This window comes from Mus caroli, unplaced genomic scaffold (assembly GCF_978045245.1).
Source record: "Mus caroli unplaced genomic scaffold, Mus_caroli_1 scaffold_3, whole genome shotgun sequence".
Taxonomy (NCBI): Eukaryota; Metazoa; Chordata; class Mammalia; order Rodentia; family Muridae; genus Mus; species Mus caroli.
The window spans coordinates 57,635,421-57,653,229 of record NW_028227258.1 but is presented as its reverse complement, the minus strand read 5'-3'; the positions used below and the strand labels follow the sequence as shown (position 1 = coordinate 57,653,229).

The window sequence follows — 17,809 nt, the reverse complement described above, 5'->3', positions numbered from 1 at the left end:
TTTCAGATATGATAGTAAGTATAAGTGAACCCAAAATTCTACCAGAGAACTCCTACACCTGATAAACAACTTCAGCAAAGTGGCTGGATATAAAATTAACTCAAACAAATCAGTAGCCTTCCTCTACTCAAAGGATAAACAGGCTGAGAAAGAAATTAGGGAAACAACTCCATTCACAATAGTCACAAATAATATAAAGTATCTTGGTGTGACTTTAACCAAGCAAGTGGAAGATCTGTATGACAAGAACTTCAAGTCTCTGAAGAAAGAAATCGAAGAAGATCTCCAAAGATGGAAAGATCTCCCATGCTCATGGATTGGCAGGATTAATATAGTAAAAATGGCCATCTTGCTGAAAGCAATTTACAGATTCAATGCAATCCCCATCAAAATTCCAACTCAATTCTTCACAGACGTGGAAAGAGCAATTCTTAACTTCATATGGAATAACAAAAACAAAACAAAACAAAAAACAACAAAACAGAGCCGGGCGTGGTGGCGCACGCCTTTAATCCCAGCACTCGGGAGGCAGAGGCAGGCGGATTTCTGAGTTCGAGGCCAGCCTGGTCTACAAAGTGAGTGCCAGGACAGCCAGGGCTACACAGAGAAACCCTGTCTCGAAAAACCAAAAAAAAAAAAAAACAACAACAACAAAACAGGACAGCAAAAACTATTCTCAACAATAAAAGAACTTCTGGGGGAATCACCATCCCTGACCTCAAGCTATACTACAGAACAAAAGTGTTTAAAACTGCATGGTACTGGTACAGTGACAGGCAGGTAGATCAATGGAATAGAATTGAAGACCCAGAAATGAACCCACACACCTACGGTCACTTGATCTTTGACAAAGGAGCTAAAACCAACCAGTGGAAAACAGACAGTGTTCTCAACAAATGGTGCTGGTTCAACTGGTGGTCAACATGTAGAAGAATGCAAATTGATCCAATCTTATCTCCCTGTACAAAGCTCAAGTCCAAGTGGATCAGGGACCTCCACATAAAACCAGATACATTGAAACTAACAGAAGAGAAAGTTGAGAAGAGCCTGGAACACACGGGCATAGGGGGAAAATTCCTGATCAGGACACCAATGGCTTATGCTCTAAGATCTACAATAGACAAGTGGGACCTCATAAAATTGCAAAGTTTCTATAAGGCAAAGGACACTGTCAATAGGACAAAACAGCAACCAACAGATGGGGAAAAAACCTTTACTAATCTCACATCCAATAGAGGGCTAATATCCAATTCATACAAAGAACTCAAAAGTTAGTTTCCAGAGAACCAAATAACCCTATTTTTAAAATGGGAAACAGAGCTAAACAAAGAATTCTCAACTGACGAATAGTGAAAGGCTGAGACACTCCTAAAGAAATGTTCATCATCCTTAGTCATCAGGGAAATGCAAATCAAATCAACCCTGAGATTCCACCTCATACCAATCAGAATGGGTAAGATTAAAAACTCAGGTGACAGTAGATGCTGGCGAGGATGTGGAGAAAGAGGAACACTCCTCCATTGCTGGTGGGATTGCAAGCTGGTACAACCACTCTGGAAATCAGTCTGGAGGTTCCTCAGAAAACTGGACATAGTATTATCTGAGGACCCAGCTATACCACTCCTGGGCATATACCCAGAAAATGCTCCAACATGTAATAAGGACACATGCTCCACTCTGTTCATAGCATCCATGTTAATAGCCAGAGCTAGGCGTGGTGGCGCACGCCTTTAATCCCAGCACTTGGGAGGCAGAGGCAGACGAATTTCTAAGTTTGAGGCCAGCCTGGTATACAGAGTGAGTTCCAGGGCAGCCAAGACTATACAGAGAAACCCTGTCTCGAAAAAAATTTTTAAAAAAAGGCCAAAAACTAAAAAGGCAGGTTCTCCTCCTGCCTCCACCATTAAATGAGTAATAAATTGATAAAACCACATAAAATAAGAAAGATACCTACATTTATTTGTCTTTTCTGCAGATCTAGCACAGGTTTCCTTGAGTAGATTACACCAATGTATTGTAGCATTATTCCTGAAAAAAAAAATGTTTACCTAAGTGTAATCTGATTTGAAAGCAAAATCATACATGAAAGTCATGAGCTATATGTTAAAATTTTAGAGAAATTTTTTTTTTTTTTTGGTTTTTCGAGACAGGGTTTCTCATTATAGCTCTGGCTGTCCTGGAGCTCACTTTGTAGACCAGGCTGGCCTCGAACTCAGAAATCCGCCTGCCTCTGCCTCCCGAGTGCTGGGATTAAAGGCGTGCGCCACCACGCCCGGCTTAGAGAAATTTTTAAACATTAATTTCATATGCACTGTATATCACTCAGTTACAATCAAGTAGAGACTGTACTATTGGCAAATCACTTAAAAACTGCTTTCTTCCTCTAAGTAAAAGGGACAGCTCCTTCTCAGTCTCTAACAAGTCACTATTACTATGAATATCCTCTCAGAAAAAAAGTTCCAGATTTGTCTAGGAGAAATGATAAGTGTACAGGGTTAAACTTTTCAATTACTAATTATTCTTAGACTGTTCTTGATGCCTGTTCTAGTTTGAGTTCTATTGCTATGATATACCATGACTAGAAGCAACTAGAAAGAGAGTTTGACCTACAAGTCCTGATCAAGTCAATCACTGAGGGAAATCAGGTGCAAAGCAAGTGCAAAGGCAGAAAACACGGAGCAATGCTGATTTACTAGCTTGCTCCTCATGGCTTACTCAGCCTCCTTTCTTTAACAGCCGAGACCACCTGCCCAGAATGGCACTGCCCGTAGTGGCTAGGCCCTCCCACATCAATATAATCAATCAAGAAAATGTACCAGACTTGCCCACAGTTCAATCTGTTAGAGGCTCCCTCATCAAAGATGACTCAATCTTCTAACAGACAAGAAAGAAAGAAAGAGAGAAAGAGAGAAAGAAAGAAAGAAAGAAAGAAAGAAAGAAAGAAAGAAAGAAAGAAAGAAAGAAAGAAAGAAAGAAAGAGGGAGGGAGGGAGGGAGGGAGGGAGGGAGGGAGGGAGGAAGGAAGGAAGGAAGGAAGGAAGGAAGGAAGGAAGGAAGGAAGGAAGGAAGGAAGGAAGGAAGGAAGGAAGGAAGGAAGGAAGAGAGAGAGAAAAAAAGAAAGAAAGAAAAAGAGCACAATGCCTAACCTTTAAAACCAAAAGGTTGCGGGACGGTGGTGGCACATGCCTTTAATCCGATCACTTGAGAGGTAGAGGCAGGCAATTTCTGAGTTCGAGGCCAGCCTGGTCTACAGAGTGAGTTGCAGGACAGCTAGGGCTATATAGAGAAACCCAGTCTCAAAAAACCAAAACAAAAAACAACAACAACAACAACAAAACAAAAACAAAAGGTTAATTTTCTCAGTAGGTATTCATTGTGTGAATAAGATATCTAGGTAATAATTTACTAGTATAAAGAACAATTTGGTTTTATTTTTCAAACATTTAATTTTTCAGGACAAATGAATTATTACAGACCAAAAGAATTTTTTAAAAAACAGCATTTCAGAGGGAAAAGCAGTTCCAAATTGAGCTGACTCTTTTAAGTGTTGCTTCTAGGGAAACAGTGACACAAGTAGATGGACAATATGCCAAGGTAGTTTAGGCGTCTTTTAAGGCATCGTTTTTGATTCCAGGAAATGATTCTTCCTGACACCTGACAGTTTAGAAAGTGAGAAGTTATTCATCATTAGACAGCTTGCTAAATCTAAAAAGGTAAAATGGGTATACTCCCTTTTTTTCCATAGCATTAATGCCATAACCTGATGGCTTAGTCCTGGAAACCTAACTGAAGTGGCAAAGGAATGAAAAAAGGACACACAGACACATATATAGAAAAGCCAGCATCAGATGAGCTGCATTCACTTTGATGGAGATACACCAACTATGCAACAACTATGTTGTATACAATAAATATTAATTTAACTATCTCATATTTTTATACAATACAAATAATATATGTGATATATTTCATATACTTTGTATATTATATATATATAACATTTTACATATATGTAAATATTATGTATTACATAAGTATGTTGTTTTAGTATATGTTATATATAATTATATAGTTATATGGTTATAAAATGTTATATTGTACATAATATATAATAATATGAAATTATATAATAAACATAATAAATGCATGTACAACACACCAGAAGGAGCTAGTTAGTTAGTCTTGGTAAGAGGACTCTGTCAGGGAGCAGTCTCAGGTATTAATCACTCAGGAGGAAGAAGCTACAGTTACCAGTGTTTGAACCCACTGGTCAACATTTATGAATAAACATTATGAATGTTTATTCATAAACATTCTTACTTGCATAAAGTTAACATTCTCTCTTAGAACAGAGAAAAGATTTGTCATCCCTCATGCCTCACCCTAAGGTTTCACCACTCTCAAGGGCCTAAGGCTTAGCTACATCAAACAATAGACATTCACTCAAGATGTCATCCACTCCCTCCACAACCACTCAGGGCTGTCTAGGCTCCCCACACACTCAGAAAGAAATTATTATTGCTATAGTATATAACACAAAAAAGTATCCAACAAATAAAAGTTATTTTAATAAATTTGAAAGTAAAATTACTACTTACCCCTTTATTAAATCTTTATTTTCTTGAATTTCTTCTTCTAATTTCAAGCTTACTTTTTCATTTTCAAACTAATTTATAAAATAGAATAAGTTAATTATATTTCATTTAAAAATTAGGGAGCATAGAATGTAATCATTAAGCCAATTTTCTTTACTAGCATGTTATTACATAAATTCTATAAAATTATTTTCTTTCCACATAAAAGGAAAAGTTTTATTAGAGTTTATGAATTGTCCATAAAAATATGACACTCCTTGGGAGGTGGAGGCATGAACATCAGGAGTCTGGGGCCAGCCTGAACTACATAAGACTAAACCCCAAGTCAAGAAAGGGAAAGGGAGTACAAGATGGCTCAGCCAGTTAAGACATATGCTATCATCCCTGGCACTCTGAGTTCAGTCCTCAGAACCTACATGATAGAGGCAGAAGACTGAATCCTAGAAGTTGTCTTCTGACCTAAACACACACACACACACACACACACACAAACACACTCATACATTAAATAATATAAAAAGGGAGGGACGAACCTTTTACTTTCACCAGCTTAAAATGTGCTGAATGACCAGTAAAATCATTCAATACTATTTAGAAAATATTATTTCTAATAATATTGAAGTGAATTAGCTGCTTGTACTTTGACTTTTTCTCATTCTATGTTATAACTACAGTTTCATAAATACATTCTGATATATATATCACATCAAATTAAACATCAATAATAGGACTTAATAAAATTTTAAACTCTTTTTAATGAATGAATGTGACTAAATTTGCCATTATCTAATTATTTCCTTAATCATCTTCGTGGAACTTGTCCTGTATTCATTCTTGAATCTGACCTGTAACTTTTATTAGTGAAATTTCAAAAAGCCTTGTTCTCAAAAATATCTGCCACATGAATGCAATTCAATTTGAATTCTATTTCCAACAGTATTGTGCTAATATTTACTGCCATATTTTTATCTTTTTTCTTTTATTTTTTATTCAAATAGTATTTATTTGCCATATTTATAATCCAAAACACCATTATACCTGAAGTTCCTGAATGGCTTTTCGCTGGGCTTCAATTATCTTTCTGTTTTCTTGCAACTTATTTTCTTTCTGCTTCAGTTCAGATTCTATGCTCACTTTCCACTTTTTTATCTTTTCAGCCTCTTTATACAGCTTTGAATACAGTCTGCTCATTGGCTCTGAATTCTACTTAAATGGATTTCCAAAAGTTAATTGTCTAAATTTTACTATAACCAACAATAGTTACCTACTACATATGCATATATACTAATGGTGACAAACTGTCTATTTGATTTATACTGTAGCAAGATTAACTTTCATAGTATCAAGACATCATATGCTATTTCACTAAAATCACTGACTAAAATCAAGACTGAAAAATGCTAAAGTTAATTTAATTCAGTAATAGAATCTGACTCAATAACAGTTAAAATACATCACTCCACAGGAAATATATAAAAGTTAACTATTGTATTAAAGCATTTTGTTTAGAGAAATCATTTGAGGATTAAGAGTATATTAAGAATATGACAAGAAAGTAGTAAATAAAATACGTAATTTTCAATGAGCCTGAGGTTTTAGAGTTCTTGACTTTTTTTTATTCATTATCATATTATAAATGCCAGAGGAATTTGGGTTTGCTTTTTATGTTGGAGCTGGGGAGCTAACTCATGGCATCTCACATACTATACAAATAACATAACTCTAACATGAAGCTATACTCCCAATCATATTTTAGAAATAAACTTGATATTTGCTTGCATTTAGCCTGTTATCAAAATATAGACTGGTTCCAATTTTTTTTTATTCTGTGACACTATTAACCCTTGCAATAGGCATATAGCATTTATCAGGCCCCGAAATTTGCCTTGATTTATAAGATATGCTTGTAAGAACGACTCTTATAATACAAAAAATTTGCCATATTCTATAAATAAATTTCTTGTACAATAAAGTAGCCAAATGGCTGCATATATAGCAGAGGATGGCCTAATCAGTCATCAATGGGAGGAGAGACCCTTGGGTCCTGTGAAGGCTCTGATGCCCCAGTATAGGGAAATGCCAGGGCCAGGAATGGGGAGTGGGTAGGTTGGGGAGCAGGAGGAGAGGGAAGGGGATAGGGGATTTTCGGAGGGGAAACTAGGAAAGGGGATAACATTTGAAGTGTAAATAAAGAAAATATCTAATAAAAAACCACAGCCAAATGACAATTTTACCTGTCAAAGATTATTTTTGTAAAATGCTAACCTTTCCACATATCTCTCTACTCTTCTAGTTTTAATTTTTTTTATTTAAAATTTAATTTCCCCAAAAGATTTGTTTTCTTTTACCTAGGAAAATATAAATGTTTAGCACTTCAAATACTTTAAGAGGAAAAAAAATCTGGAATATAGATACAACTTTGTTGTAGAACAGTTGCCACTTAAAGTGCATGAGGCTCTGATTTAGTCCCCAGAGCCACTAAAAGAAAGTCTTCAAAGAAAATATTTTAAAACATTAACTCAAATACTTTGAGAACTTAAAAATGTATATTCAAATAATAAATGAAATTCCAGAAATAAGAAGGAAATATCTGACCTCAAAATCAGAGTCATTTACTCCTTCCTGATAGTGACAACTGCCAGAATTAGCAACCTAAAAAAAAAAAAAAAAAAAAAAAAAAAAAAAAACCTGTAAGATTATATTTTTCAAAGCTAATGACAGTTAAATACACCAGACTATGATTAGCAAAATGGCTCCATGAGTAACAATGATGGCCACAATGAGAACCTGATTTGAGCCCAGATTTACAAGTTGTAGTATGACCTCCACACATATATCATGGTATGTGTGACACTCACATACATACAAATATACATAAGCACACATATACACAAATGTAATAAGAATTAAATTATATAAAACTACTAATCCCACAACTACCAATTTTTTTCTTCAAATATTTCAATCTCTAATTACAATCTCTAATAATTTAATTCTTATTACAATCTTACTAACCTGTTCGATCGTGGGCAAAATATTAAGTTTTTGAAAAGCAGGATCTGTAAAATAAGAAAGTGTCATTAAGTATGAGAACATCACTTTATATTATTTTATCTAGCTGAATGTCAAGAGTATTAATGTAATACTTGTGTTGTATAACTGGCAATGTATATAACAAAATGTTTCTATGAAAATTTACATATTTGTCCAAACCTACCTTTATCAATGTTTTCCCGACTGGACATTGTAAATGGAACACCAAAATCACCTTCTGTACATTTGTTGACAGTCTAGAAATACAAAGAGGTTCTTTAAATATTCTGCTCAATACCTCTTTATTGTTATTACGTAACAGAAACTTTGTAGATATTCTAGAATATTAATAATTTCAATAGTATATGGTTTCCTTCAATCTCACTCAACCAAATTGAGATCTTCACTAAATCAAATATCAATGACATGTCTTGGCTACAGCAGAAATTATCTGCAGCATGTAAAATTAAAATATTAACCGCATATCAAAGACCCGGCCCTGCAAAAATAGAAATACTGGGAATTGTATGTGCTCTTGGGGGCGGAGCCATTCTCCAGCCCAGCAGTGAATTTTACAAGAATCACTTTTAAAGGAGTCTAAAAAGCTTGAATGTTCGAAACATACAATAAGACCTGTAATTACAGGCAAAAAAAAAAAAAAAATCCATCACAAAATTTAGGGTATATCAGCGATTAATGTAGCATACAAAGTGCAAGGCATGCTTTTCTTATTAGCATCTCTCTTGTGAGTCTCCGTGGACTCGCGCACATGCCCGTGGTGTGGAAGCCGCCCTTCCCGCCCTTGACCGCGTGCGTTCTAGGGATGGAACTTTCTAGGGGTGGACCTCGGGTCTCCGGGCTCGGCGGCGGCACGCGTCTTTCGCCCCCTCCCGGGCCCGGGCACTGTCTCCGAGGCGCCCACGCAAGCTGACCTTGAAGTAGTTGGAGTCTCCTCCCGCCGTCTGCGGTTTCACGGCGGACACTTGACTGCTGCTCAGCCTCGGCGGGACGAACAGCGTGAAGGGCTTTTGCTTCTCCATGCTGCCTCCTGGGCCTCGGGGGAAGGGAAGAGGTCACACGGCTCGGTGAGTGAGGCCGAAGCACAGTGAGCCAGGTCCCTCAGAGGGGCCCAGCGTCCGTGTCACCCCCGCGGCGGGTGTGGCCTGCACGGTCGCGCCATCTCCCCGCTCCAGCCGGCCACGCGAACCTCGTGGAACCACGGCCCCAGCCCGAACCTCAAAGGCCGCCCGCGACAGCCTGAGGCCCAAGCCCCGGCGCTCCCTGGCCCGCGAAGCCCGCGAAGCCCGCGAAGCCCGCGAAGCCCGCGAAGCCCGCGAAGCCCGCGAAGCCCGCGAAGCCCGCGAAGCCCGCGAAGCCGCGCACCAGCGCACCCGGACACGCGTGACGGCGGTGCGCACGTGGACCTCAGGCCCCGACACCCTCCACACCCTCACCGTTGTCAGGCTCCGCCCGTGGACCCGCGAGCGCTCCTTTATGAAGACAACATGGAACACAACCGCGAGCTTCCCCTCAGAACCTCCTGGAAGCCCGAGAACTGAACTCGCGGGACTGGTAGGCTGGCCGCGACCGGCTCAATTTAACGGTTGGTCCAGCTGGCCGAGATCTCGCGCACAGCACTTCTCGCGAGATTTCCATTCCCACGTGCTGGATTCTGGTTCTCGGCCAAGTCTACACTCAGAATTGTCGGAGGATGCCGGGAAAGCTCCCCCCAATCCCCCTCGTTGGTGTATAGCCATTTAAAGGCGTCTCCGTGCTTTCCTTTTCTAAGGATGCATTATGTTCTGGTGTGTGTTATACAGTGTTTCATGTGGATGTATGCATCAACACGTGCACCACGTGCAGCGTCCTGGGCGTCCATAAGAAGGAGTAGGAGCCCTTGGAATTGGAGTTACAGATGGTTGTTAGTTGCCGGGTGGATGCTGGGAACCAAACATGAGTCCTGTGCTACAGCCATAAGCCCCATAAAAAGAAGTCATTTCTGAGGAGTCCTGTGGTCTCTGGGTGCTAAAGATGGCTTTGGGAGTCTGTAGAACTTCCTGTATGTGTTTGTAACTGCGTTTGCTGTGGCTACACAATACCCCCGACTAAAGCAAGCAAAACGAGAGCTGTCTGTGAGTCTTAATGAGGCCAAGAAGTAGGATGGGGTGGGGGGCGGAGCAGGGAGACTTGGTGGGAAAACAGAGTGCCAAGGTTGGACATAAAAAGAAGAGGTGAAGGCTAAAACTGGTTGGGGGCAGGGGCGTGTTTTGTACTTTACAGATGAGGATCATGAAATTTTGAGCATCAGGGTTAGCATGATCATGTTTGGAAGAAAATTCATGGTATAAAGAATGGTTCCGGTTTATGGAGTGAGCCCGTTTTAATACCTAGGACAAGATATAAGGACCTGAATGATCGATCCACAGGGGTAGTGGAGATGAGGTGTCAGCTGGATTGTACCTTTACCAGGTTGAATTAGTGTGTTTTAACTTAAGTAAAAGGGAGGGAAATCAAAGACTCAGATTTGGCTAACTAGATATATCATCATTATAGTCTTGAGACATGCCATGATCCAGCTCTCCCCAACTGAGCTAACTCCACTTCATGCCTGCATCTTTCCTCTGCAGAGGCTTCACAGTCCTGGCATCTCCAACCATGCTGGATTCTCCATTATAACCTAGGCTTGACCTTCACAGCTTCATACAATGGCCTCCAGGGCCAGCTTGCAGGGAATCAGACCCTAACACGTATTGTGTGCCCTCAGTGATCACTACAGTTTTCATGATCCCTCATTCTCACATCTAGCCTGCCTGCAAAATCAGTGCTGACCTCCAAGTTCTGTCGCCAGCTGAAGACATAAACTGGTTCGTTGGACTCCAACTACTGCATCCTCTATCTGCCTTAAAGGCCAAAGCTAGAGAAACTCTTAGGAGGTTGTTTTCAGGCAGGGGCCCTGCAGAGAACCCTTTTGTTCAGGTGCATTCTCAATTCACTCTCTCCTTACAAATGAATTTGGGTTTTCTGAAAGCTAGAGTCCTCGGAATATCAGGCATTGATCGTAAGGAGCCTCTTGCTTTGAAAGGCTTCTCCTAAGCTGCAGTAATATTTTTAACAAGTACACCCTTTTATCTGCCAGTTTAAGCTTGATCAAGATCCTTTCCATCCACAAAACTGCACACTTTTTCATATCTTTCTGCTCAGTTACTGTAAATATTGCTTAAAAGCAGTTAGTAGTAAGTACCACAGCCCAATAATGCTATCTTGAAATGACTTTTACCAAACAAACTAGCTTATTATTACTATTATCATTATTTTATTTACACCTCAGTTTCTCAGGATATGGGAACATCTCAGGATGTGGCCTGGAGGCAGGAGAATGTGGCAGTGGCTGCTTACATTGTATCCACACTCACAAGTTCCCTGAGGTACCTTGGCTATTTTTAATTTTTTTTTTGGCTCTATTTCTTTTCTTTTTCTTTATCTGTTTTGCTCTATTTTTTCCTTCTCCCCTTCCTTTTCCCAAACAGAGACATCGTAATAGCAATACATTTCATAAATGATGTTCGTAAGATTAAGTGTCCCTTTTTATATTCTATGCTATTATCTGCATGCTATAAATGTAAGCATACTGTTTAAACCCACAAGACTGCATTCAGAAAGCAGTTGAAGGAGATATCGCTGTGCATCCACATAGAGACCATTAAATCTGCATCTGTTCTAAAGAGGAAGAAAAATGAAGCTATTTAAAAACACGGCTCTCCAAAGCATTTCAGCTTCACCTCCTCAGTTTCACATTAATTCTGACAAGTTCACCAACCCTGATAGTTTCATCAAAGAGCCAGAGCTCTCATTAGCATTTATTTCAGATCTTCCTTTAAAAATTCAGCTGTTGAAATCAAGCTGCACTGGGTGCTCTCAAGAGAAAAGTTTGATGCATACAAAAAGGTTATTTGTATGTGTGGCATTACAGAATAATAAAAATGTGTTCCTTTATCTTTAGCTGATATTTCCTTTGGTGGGATAAATTTAGAGTGTAAAACAAAGGAAATTCTAAGTGAATGTGGGTTATTGATGGGAGTGCAGCCATGTCAAAATAAGATCAATGCCACAGACCTACGGGAATAACAAAGCCTTCCTCTGTGGCATGTGTGGATATTGACGGTCTGTGCAAAAACTAGCACCCACCGCTTCCTCCTCTGAGATGACACAACTTGAGGCTACCCAGTCTCAGAAAACTTCAACTAAGACCAGCTATCCTGACTCCTTAGAGTATGCTAATAAATGCTAAGTTTCTAGCTTGTGGTGTAGTTGATGCCCTCCATCAGAGACCCACTTGCGGTGGTTTGAATGGGCACAGGCCCAACTTCTTCCTATATTTGACTGCTTGGTCCCTACTTGGTGGACCTATTTGAGGAGGACTGGGTGTGGCCTTGTTGGAGGAGGTGTGTCACTAGGGATGGGCTTTGAGATTTCCAAATCCTGTCCCAGGCCCCATCAGCCACTTTCTTCTCCCCCACCCCCTGCCTCCAACTTGCCAATCAGAATGTAAGCTCTTCAGATACTGCTCCAGTGCATGCCTGGTGCCATGCTACCTGCCATTGTTCCGAGCTACAGTTCTCGCCAGCAAGAACACACTCGGGACAACCGGAATCTTCTGCAGCAAAAGCTTTATTGCTTCTTCAAGAGGGAGGACCCAGACCCCGGAAAATGGGGTCACTTATATAGCCCTCAGCCATGGCGTTTCAGCACCTGATGTGGGGTGTCAGCTCCTGATTCGTTGCTCGCCCATCACCCCACTACTACGACCCAAGATGGGCAGTGACTAAGCGTGAGTTCACTCTCGCACTTGCGCACAAGGCTTGTTTACTAGTTAGGCACAGCAGAGGCCAGCGCCATCTTATAATGGCGATTGCTCGCGGCACGGCTCTCCACATGCCATGATCATCATGGACGCACCCTTTAAGACTGTAAACAACTCTTCCGGTCAGAACAACACTGGGGTAGCTACGGCGCAGGGTCGGCTGACACTCGCCAGCTACCCACAAAACCCACCACAGGATCTTAAGACTTCTGGTGAGTGGAACACAGCTTCTGCTCCAGTCCAATCCCAAGGGAACTGAGACTGCTTTGGTTGGGGAGGCAAAAATCCGGCCTGATTAGGGCCACAAGCCTCTTCCAGTCAGAACAGCACCGGGGTAGCTAGGGCGCAGGCTCGGCTGACACTTGCCAACTACCCATAACTCCCACCATAGGATCTTAAGACTTCTGGTGAGTGGAACACAGCTTCTGCTCCAATCCAATTGTGCGCGGGACCTGAGACTGCATTAGTTAGGGAAGCAGAAAACCGGCCTGAGTAGGGCCACAGGAGTAGCCATTCTAATATTTGATAAGATTGACTTCCAACCCAAAGTCATCAAAAAAGACAGGGAGGGACACTTCATACTCATCAAAGGTAAAATCCTCCAAGAGGAACTATCAATCCTGAATATCTATGCTCCAAATACAAAGGCAGCCACATTCATTAAAGAAACTTTAGTAAATCTCAAAGCACACATTGCACCTCATACAATAATAGTGGGAGACTTCAACACGAAACTTTCACCAATGGACAGATCATGGAAACAGAAACTAAACAGGGACACAGTGAAACTAACAGAAGTTATGAATCAAATGGATCTGGCAGATATCTACAGAACATTTTATCCTAAAACAAAAGGATATACCTTCTTCTCAGCACCTCATGGTACCTTCTCCAAAATTGACCACATAATTGGTCACAAAACAGGCCTCAACAGATACAAAAATATTGAAATTGTCCCATGCATCCTATCAGAACACCATGGACTAAGGCTGATCTTCAATAACAAAATAAATAATAGAAAGCCAACCTTCACGTGGAAACTGAACAACACTCTTCTCAATGACACCTTGGTCAAGGAAGGAATAAAGAAAGAAATTAAGGACTTTTTAGAGTTCAATGAAAATGAAGCCACAACATACCCAAACTTATGGGACACAATGAAAGCATTTCTAAGAGGAAAACTCATAGCTCTGAGTGCCTCCAAAAGCAAACTAGAGAGAGCACACATTAGCAGCTTGACAACATACCTAAAAGCACTAGAACAAAAGGAAGCAAATTCACCCAAGAGGAGTAGACAGCAGGAAATAATCAAATTCAGGGGCAAAATCAACTAAGTGGAAACAAGAAGAACTATTCAAAGAATCAACCAATCAAGGAGCTGGTTCTTTGAGAAAATCAACAAGATAGATAAACCCTTAGCCAGACTCAGTAGAGGGCACAGGGAAAGCATCCTAATTAACAAAATCAGAAATGAAAAAGGAGACATAACAACAGATCCTGAAGAAATTTAAAACACCATCTGATCCTTCTACCAAAGGCTATACTCAACAAAACTGGAGAACCTGGATGAAATGGAGAAGTTCCTAGACAGATACCAGGTACCAAAGTTGAATCAAGATCAGGTTAATGATCTAAACAGCCCTATATCCCCCAAAGAAATGGAAGCAGTCATTAATAGTCTCCCAACCAAAAAAAGCCCAGGACCAGATGGCTTTAGTGCAGAGTTCTATCAGACCTTCAAAGAAGATCTAATCCCAGTTCTTCACAAACTATTCCACAAAATAGAAACAGAGGGTACTCTACCCAACTCATTCTATGAAGCCACAATTACTCTGATACCTAAACCACAAAAAGACCCAACTAAGATAGAAAACTTCAGACCAATATCCCTTATGAATATTGATGCAAAAATCCTCAATAAAGTTCTTGCTAACCGAATCCAAGAACACATCAAAACAATCATCCATCCTGACCAAGTAGGTTTCATCCCAGGGATGCAGGGATGGTTCGATATACGGAAATCCATCAACGTAATCCAGTATATAAACAAACTCAAAGACAAAAACCACATGGTCATCTCGTTAGATGCAGAAAAAGCATTTGACAAGATCCAACACCCATTCATGATAAAAGTCTTGGAAAGATCAGGAATTCAAGGCCCATACCTAAACATGATAAAAGCAATCTACAGCAAACCAGTAGCCAACATCAAAGTAAATGGTGAAGAGCTTGAAGCAATCCCTCTAAAATCAGGGACTAGACAAGGCTGTCCACTTTCTCCATACCTATTCAACATTGTACTTGAAGTCCTAGCCAGAGCAATTCGACAACAAAAGGAGATCAAAGGGATACAAATTGGAAAAGATGAAGTCAAAATATCACTTTTTGCAGATGATAGGATAGTATATATAAGTGACCCTAAAAATTCTAGCAGAGAACTCCTAAGCCTGATAAACAGCTTCGGTGAAGTAGCTGGATATAAAATTAACTCAAACAATTCAATGGCCTTTCTCTACACAAAGAATAAACAGGCTGAGAAAGAAATTAGGGAAACAACACCCTTCTCAATAGTCACAAATAATATAAAATATCTTGGTGTGACTCTAACTAAGGAAGTGAAAGATCTGTATAATAAAAACTTCAAGTCTCTGAAGAAAGAAATTATAGAAGATCTCAGAAGATGGAAAGATCTCCCATGCTCATGGATTGGCAGGATCAACATTGTAAAAATGGCTATCTTGCCAAAAGCAATCTACAGATTCAATGCAATCCCCATCAAAATTCCAACTCAATTCTTCAACGAATTAGAAAGTGCAATCTGCAAATTCATCTGGAATAACAAAAAAACCTAGGATAGCAAAAACTCTTCTCAAGGATAAAAGAACCTCTGGTGGAATCACCATGCCGGACCTAAAGCTTTACTACAGAGCAATTGTGATAAAAACTGCATGGTATTGGTATAGTGACAGGCAAATAGACCAATGGAATAGAATTGAAGACCTAGAAATGAACCCACACACCTATGGTCACTTGATCTTCGACAAGGGAGCTAAAAACATCCAGAGGAAGAAAGACAGCATTTTCAACAAATGGTGCTGGCACAACTGGTTGTTAACATGTAGAAGAATGCGAATCGATCCAATCTTATCTCCTTGTACTAAGGTCAAGTCTAAGTGGATCAAGGAACTTCACATAAAACCAGAGTCACTGAAACTTATAGAGGAGAAAGTGGGGAAAAGCCTTGAAGATATGGGCACAGGGGAAAAATTCTTGAATAGAACAGCAATGGCTTGTGCTGTAAGATCGAGAATTGACAAGTGGGACCTCATGAAACTGCAAAGCTTCTGCAAGGCAAAAGACACCATCAATAAGACAAAAAAACCACCAACAGATTGGGAAAGGATCTTCACCTATCCTAAAACAGATAAGGGACTAATATCCAATATATATAAAGAACTCAAGAAGGTGGACTCCAGAAAGTCAAATAACCCCATTAAAAAATGGGGCTCAGAACTGAACAAAGAATTCTCACCTGAGGAATACCGAATGACAGAGAAGCACCTGAAAAAATGTTCAACATCCTTAATCATCAGGGAAATACAAATCAAAACAACCCTGAGATTCCACCTCACACCAGTCAGAATGGCTAAGATCAAAAATTCAGGTGACAGCAGATGCTGGCGAGGATGTGGAGAAAGAGGAACACTCCTCCATTGTTGGTGGGATTGCAAGCTTGTACAACCACTCTGGAAATCAGTCTGGCGGTTCCTCAGAAAATTGGACATAGTACTACCGGAGGATCCAGCAATACCTCTCCTGGGCATATATCCAGAAGATGTCCCAATCGGAAAAAGGACACATGCTCCACTATGTTCATAGCAGCCCTATTTATAATAGCCAGAAGCTGGAAAGAACCGAGATGTCCCTCAACAGAGAAATGGATACAGAAATTATGGTACATTTACACAATGGAGTACTACTCAGCTATTAAAAAGAATGAATTTATGAAATTCCTAGCCAAATGGATGGACCTGGAGGGCATCATCTTGAGTGAGGTAACACAATCACAAAAGAAGTCACACAATATGTATTCACTGATAAGTGGATATTAGCCCAAAACTTAGGATACCCAAGATATAAGATACAATTTGCTAAACGCATGAAACTCAAGAAGAATGAAGACCAAAGTGTGGACACTGTGCCCCTTCTTAGAATTGGGAACAAAACACCCAGGGAAGGAGTTACAGAGACAAAGTTCGTAGCTGTGATGAAAGGATGGACCATTTAGAGACTGCCGTATCCAGGGATCCATCCCATAATCAGCTTCTAAATGCTGACACCATTGCATACATTAGCAAGATTTTGCTGAAAGGACCCAAATATAGCTGTCTCTTGTGAGACGATGCCGGGGCCTAGCAAACACAGGAGTGGATGCTCACAGTCAGCTATTGGATGTATCACAGGGCTCCCAATGGAGAAGCTAGAGAAAGTACCCAAGGAGCTAAAGGGATCTGCAACCCTATAGTTGGAACAACATGATGAACTAACCAGTACCCCAAAGCTCTTGTCTCTAGCTGCATATGTATCGAAAGATGGCCTAGTCGGCCATCACTGGAAAGAGAGGCCCATTGGACTTGCAAACTTTATATGCCCCAATATAAGGGAATGCCAGGGCCAAAAGAATGGGAATGGGTGGGTAGGGAAGTGGGGGGCACTATGGGGGACTTTTGGGATAGCATTGGAAATGTAATTGAGGAAAATATGTAATAAAAAATATTAAAAATTTAAAAAAAGACTGTAAACAAGCCCCCAATTTAATGCTTTCTCTCATAAGGTCCTGGTGTCTCTTTATAGCAATAAAAAAGAAACTTAGACACCACCCAATCATAGCTTTTCTGTACTTGTGTCTTCATGTCTGTCATTTCTTCTTTCACTCATCACCCCAATCAGGCTTCCAGAACCAAGCCATGCAGGCCATGGCAGGGGGGTCAGAGGAGACCACCAATAAAGGTGGAAAGAGAGAATGTATTCCACAGAGCTGTCCTCCGATGTCCACAATGTTCTTTGGCATGCACACACACACACACACACACACACACACACACACACTTTTTTAATTAAAAAGAAAAGGAAAGGGAAAAACAAAAATTGGCAAGAATTTTGAAGGGAAATGAATCTTTATACACTATTGAGAAGAAGGTAGTCACTGTGAAAATCACTACATAGTTCCCTTCAAATCTAAAAATAGAGCTACCATATAATCCATACCACTTCTGGGAGTACACCTGAAGGAATCAAGAGCCACATAAAATCTAAAAACC

The 17,809-nt window shown here is 40.2% G+C and overlaps 1 protein-coding gene across 3 annotated transcripts in view; it reads right to left on the bottom strand.

The window, feature by feature from the left end:
• The window catches only part of Sycp1 (synaptonemal complex protein 1), a 108,720-nt gene extending 99,539 nt beyond the window's left edge, over positions 1-9,181 (bottom strand). The window contains exons 1-8 of one of the 3 annotated variants that reach the window (XM_085835263.1): positions 9,082-9,181; positions 8,560-8,681; positions 7,812-7,884; positions 7,610-7,653; positions 7,190-7,246; positions 5,633-5,797; positions 4,598-4,665; positions 1,955-2,028 (exon numbers count right to left, since the gene is read on the bottom strand). In XM_085835263.1, coding sequence (XP_085691389.1) covers positions 1,955-2,028; positions 4,598-4,665; positions 5,633-5,797; positions 7,190-7,246; positions 7,610-7,653; positions 7,812-7,884; positions 8,560-8,667 — 589 coding nt within the window. In that variant the 5' untranslated portion in view covers positions 8,668-8,681; positions 9,082-9,181. The remainder of the gene's footprint in view (positions 1-1,954; positions 2,029-4,597; positions 4,666-5,632; positions 5,798-7,189; positions 7,247-7,609; positions 7,654-7,811; positions 7,885-8,559; positions 8,682-9,081) is intronic. The other 2 variants (XM_085835264.1, XM_085835265.1) reach the window with 2 other exon arrangements.
• Positions 9,182-17,809: the final 8,628 nt, after the last annotated feature.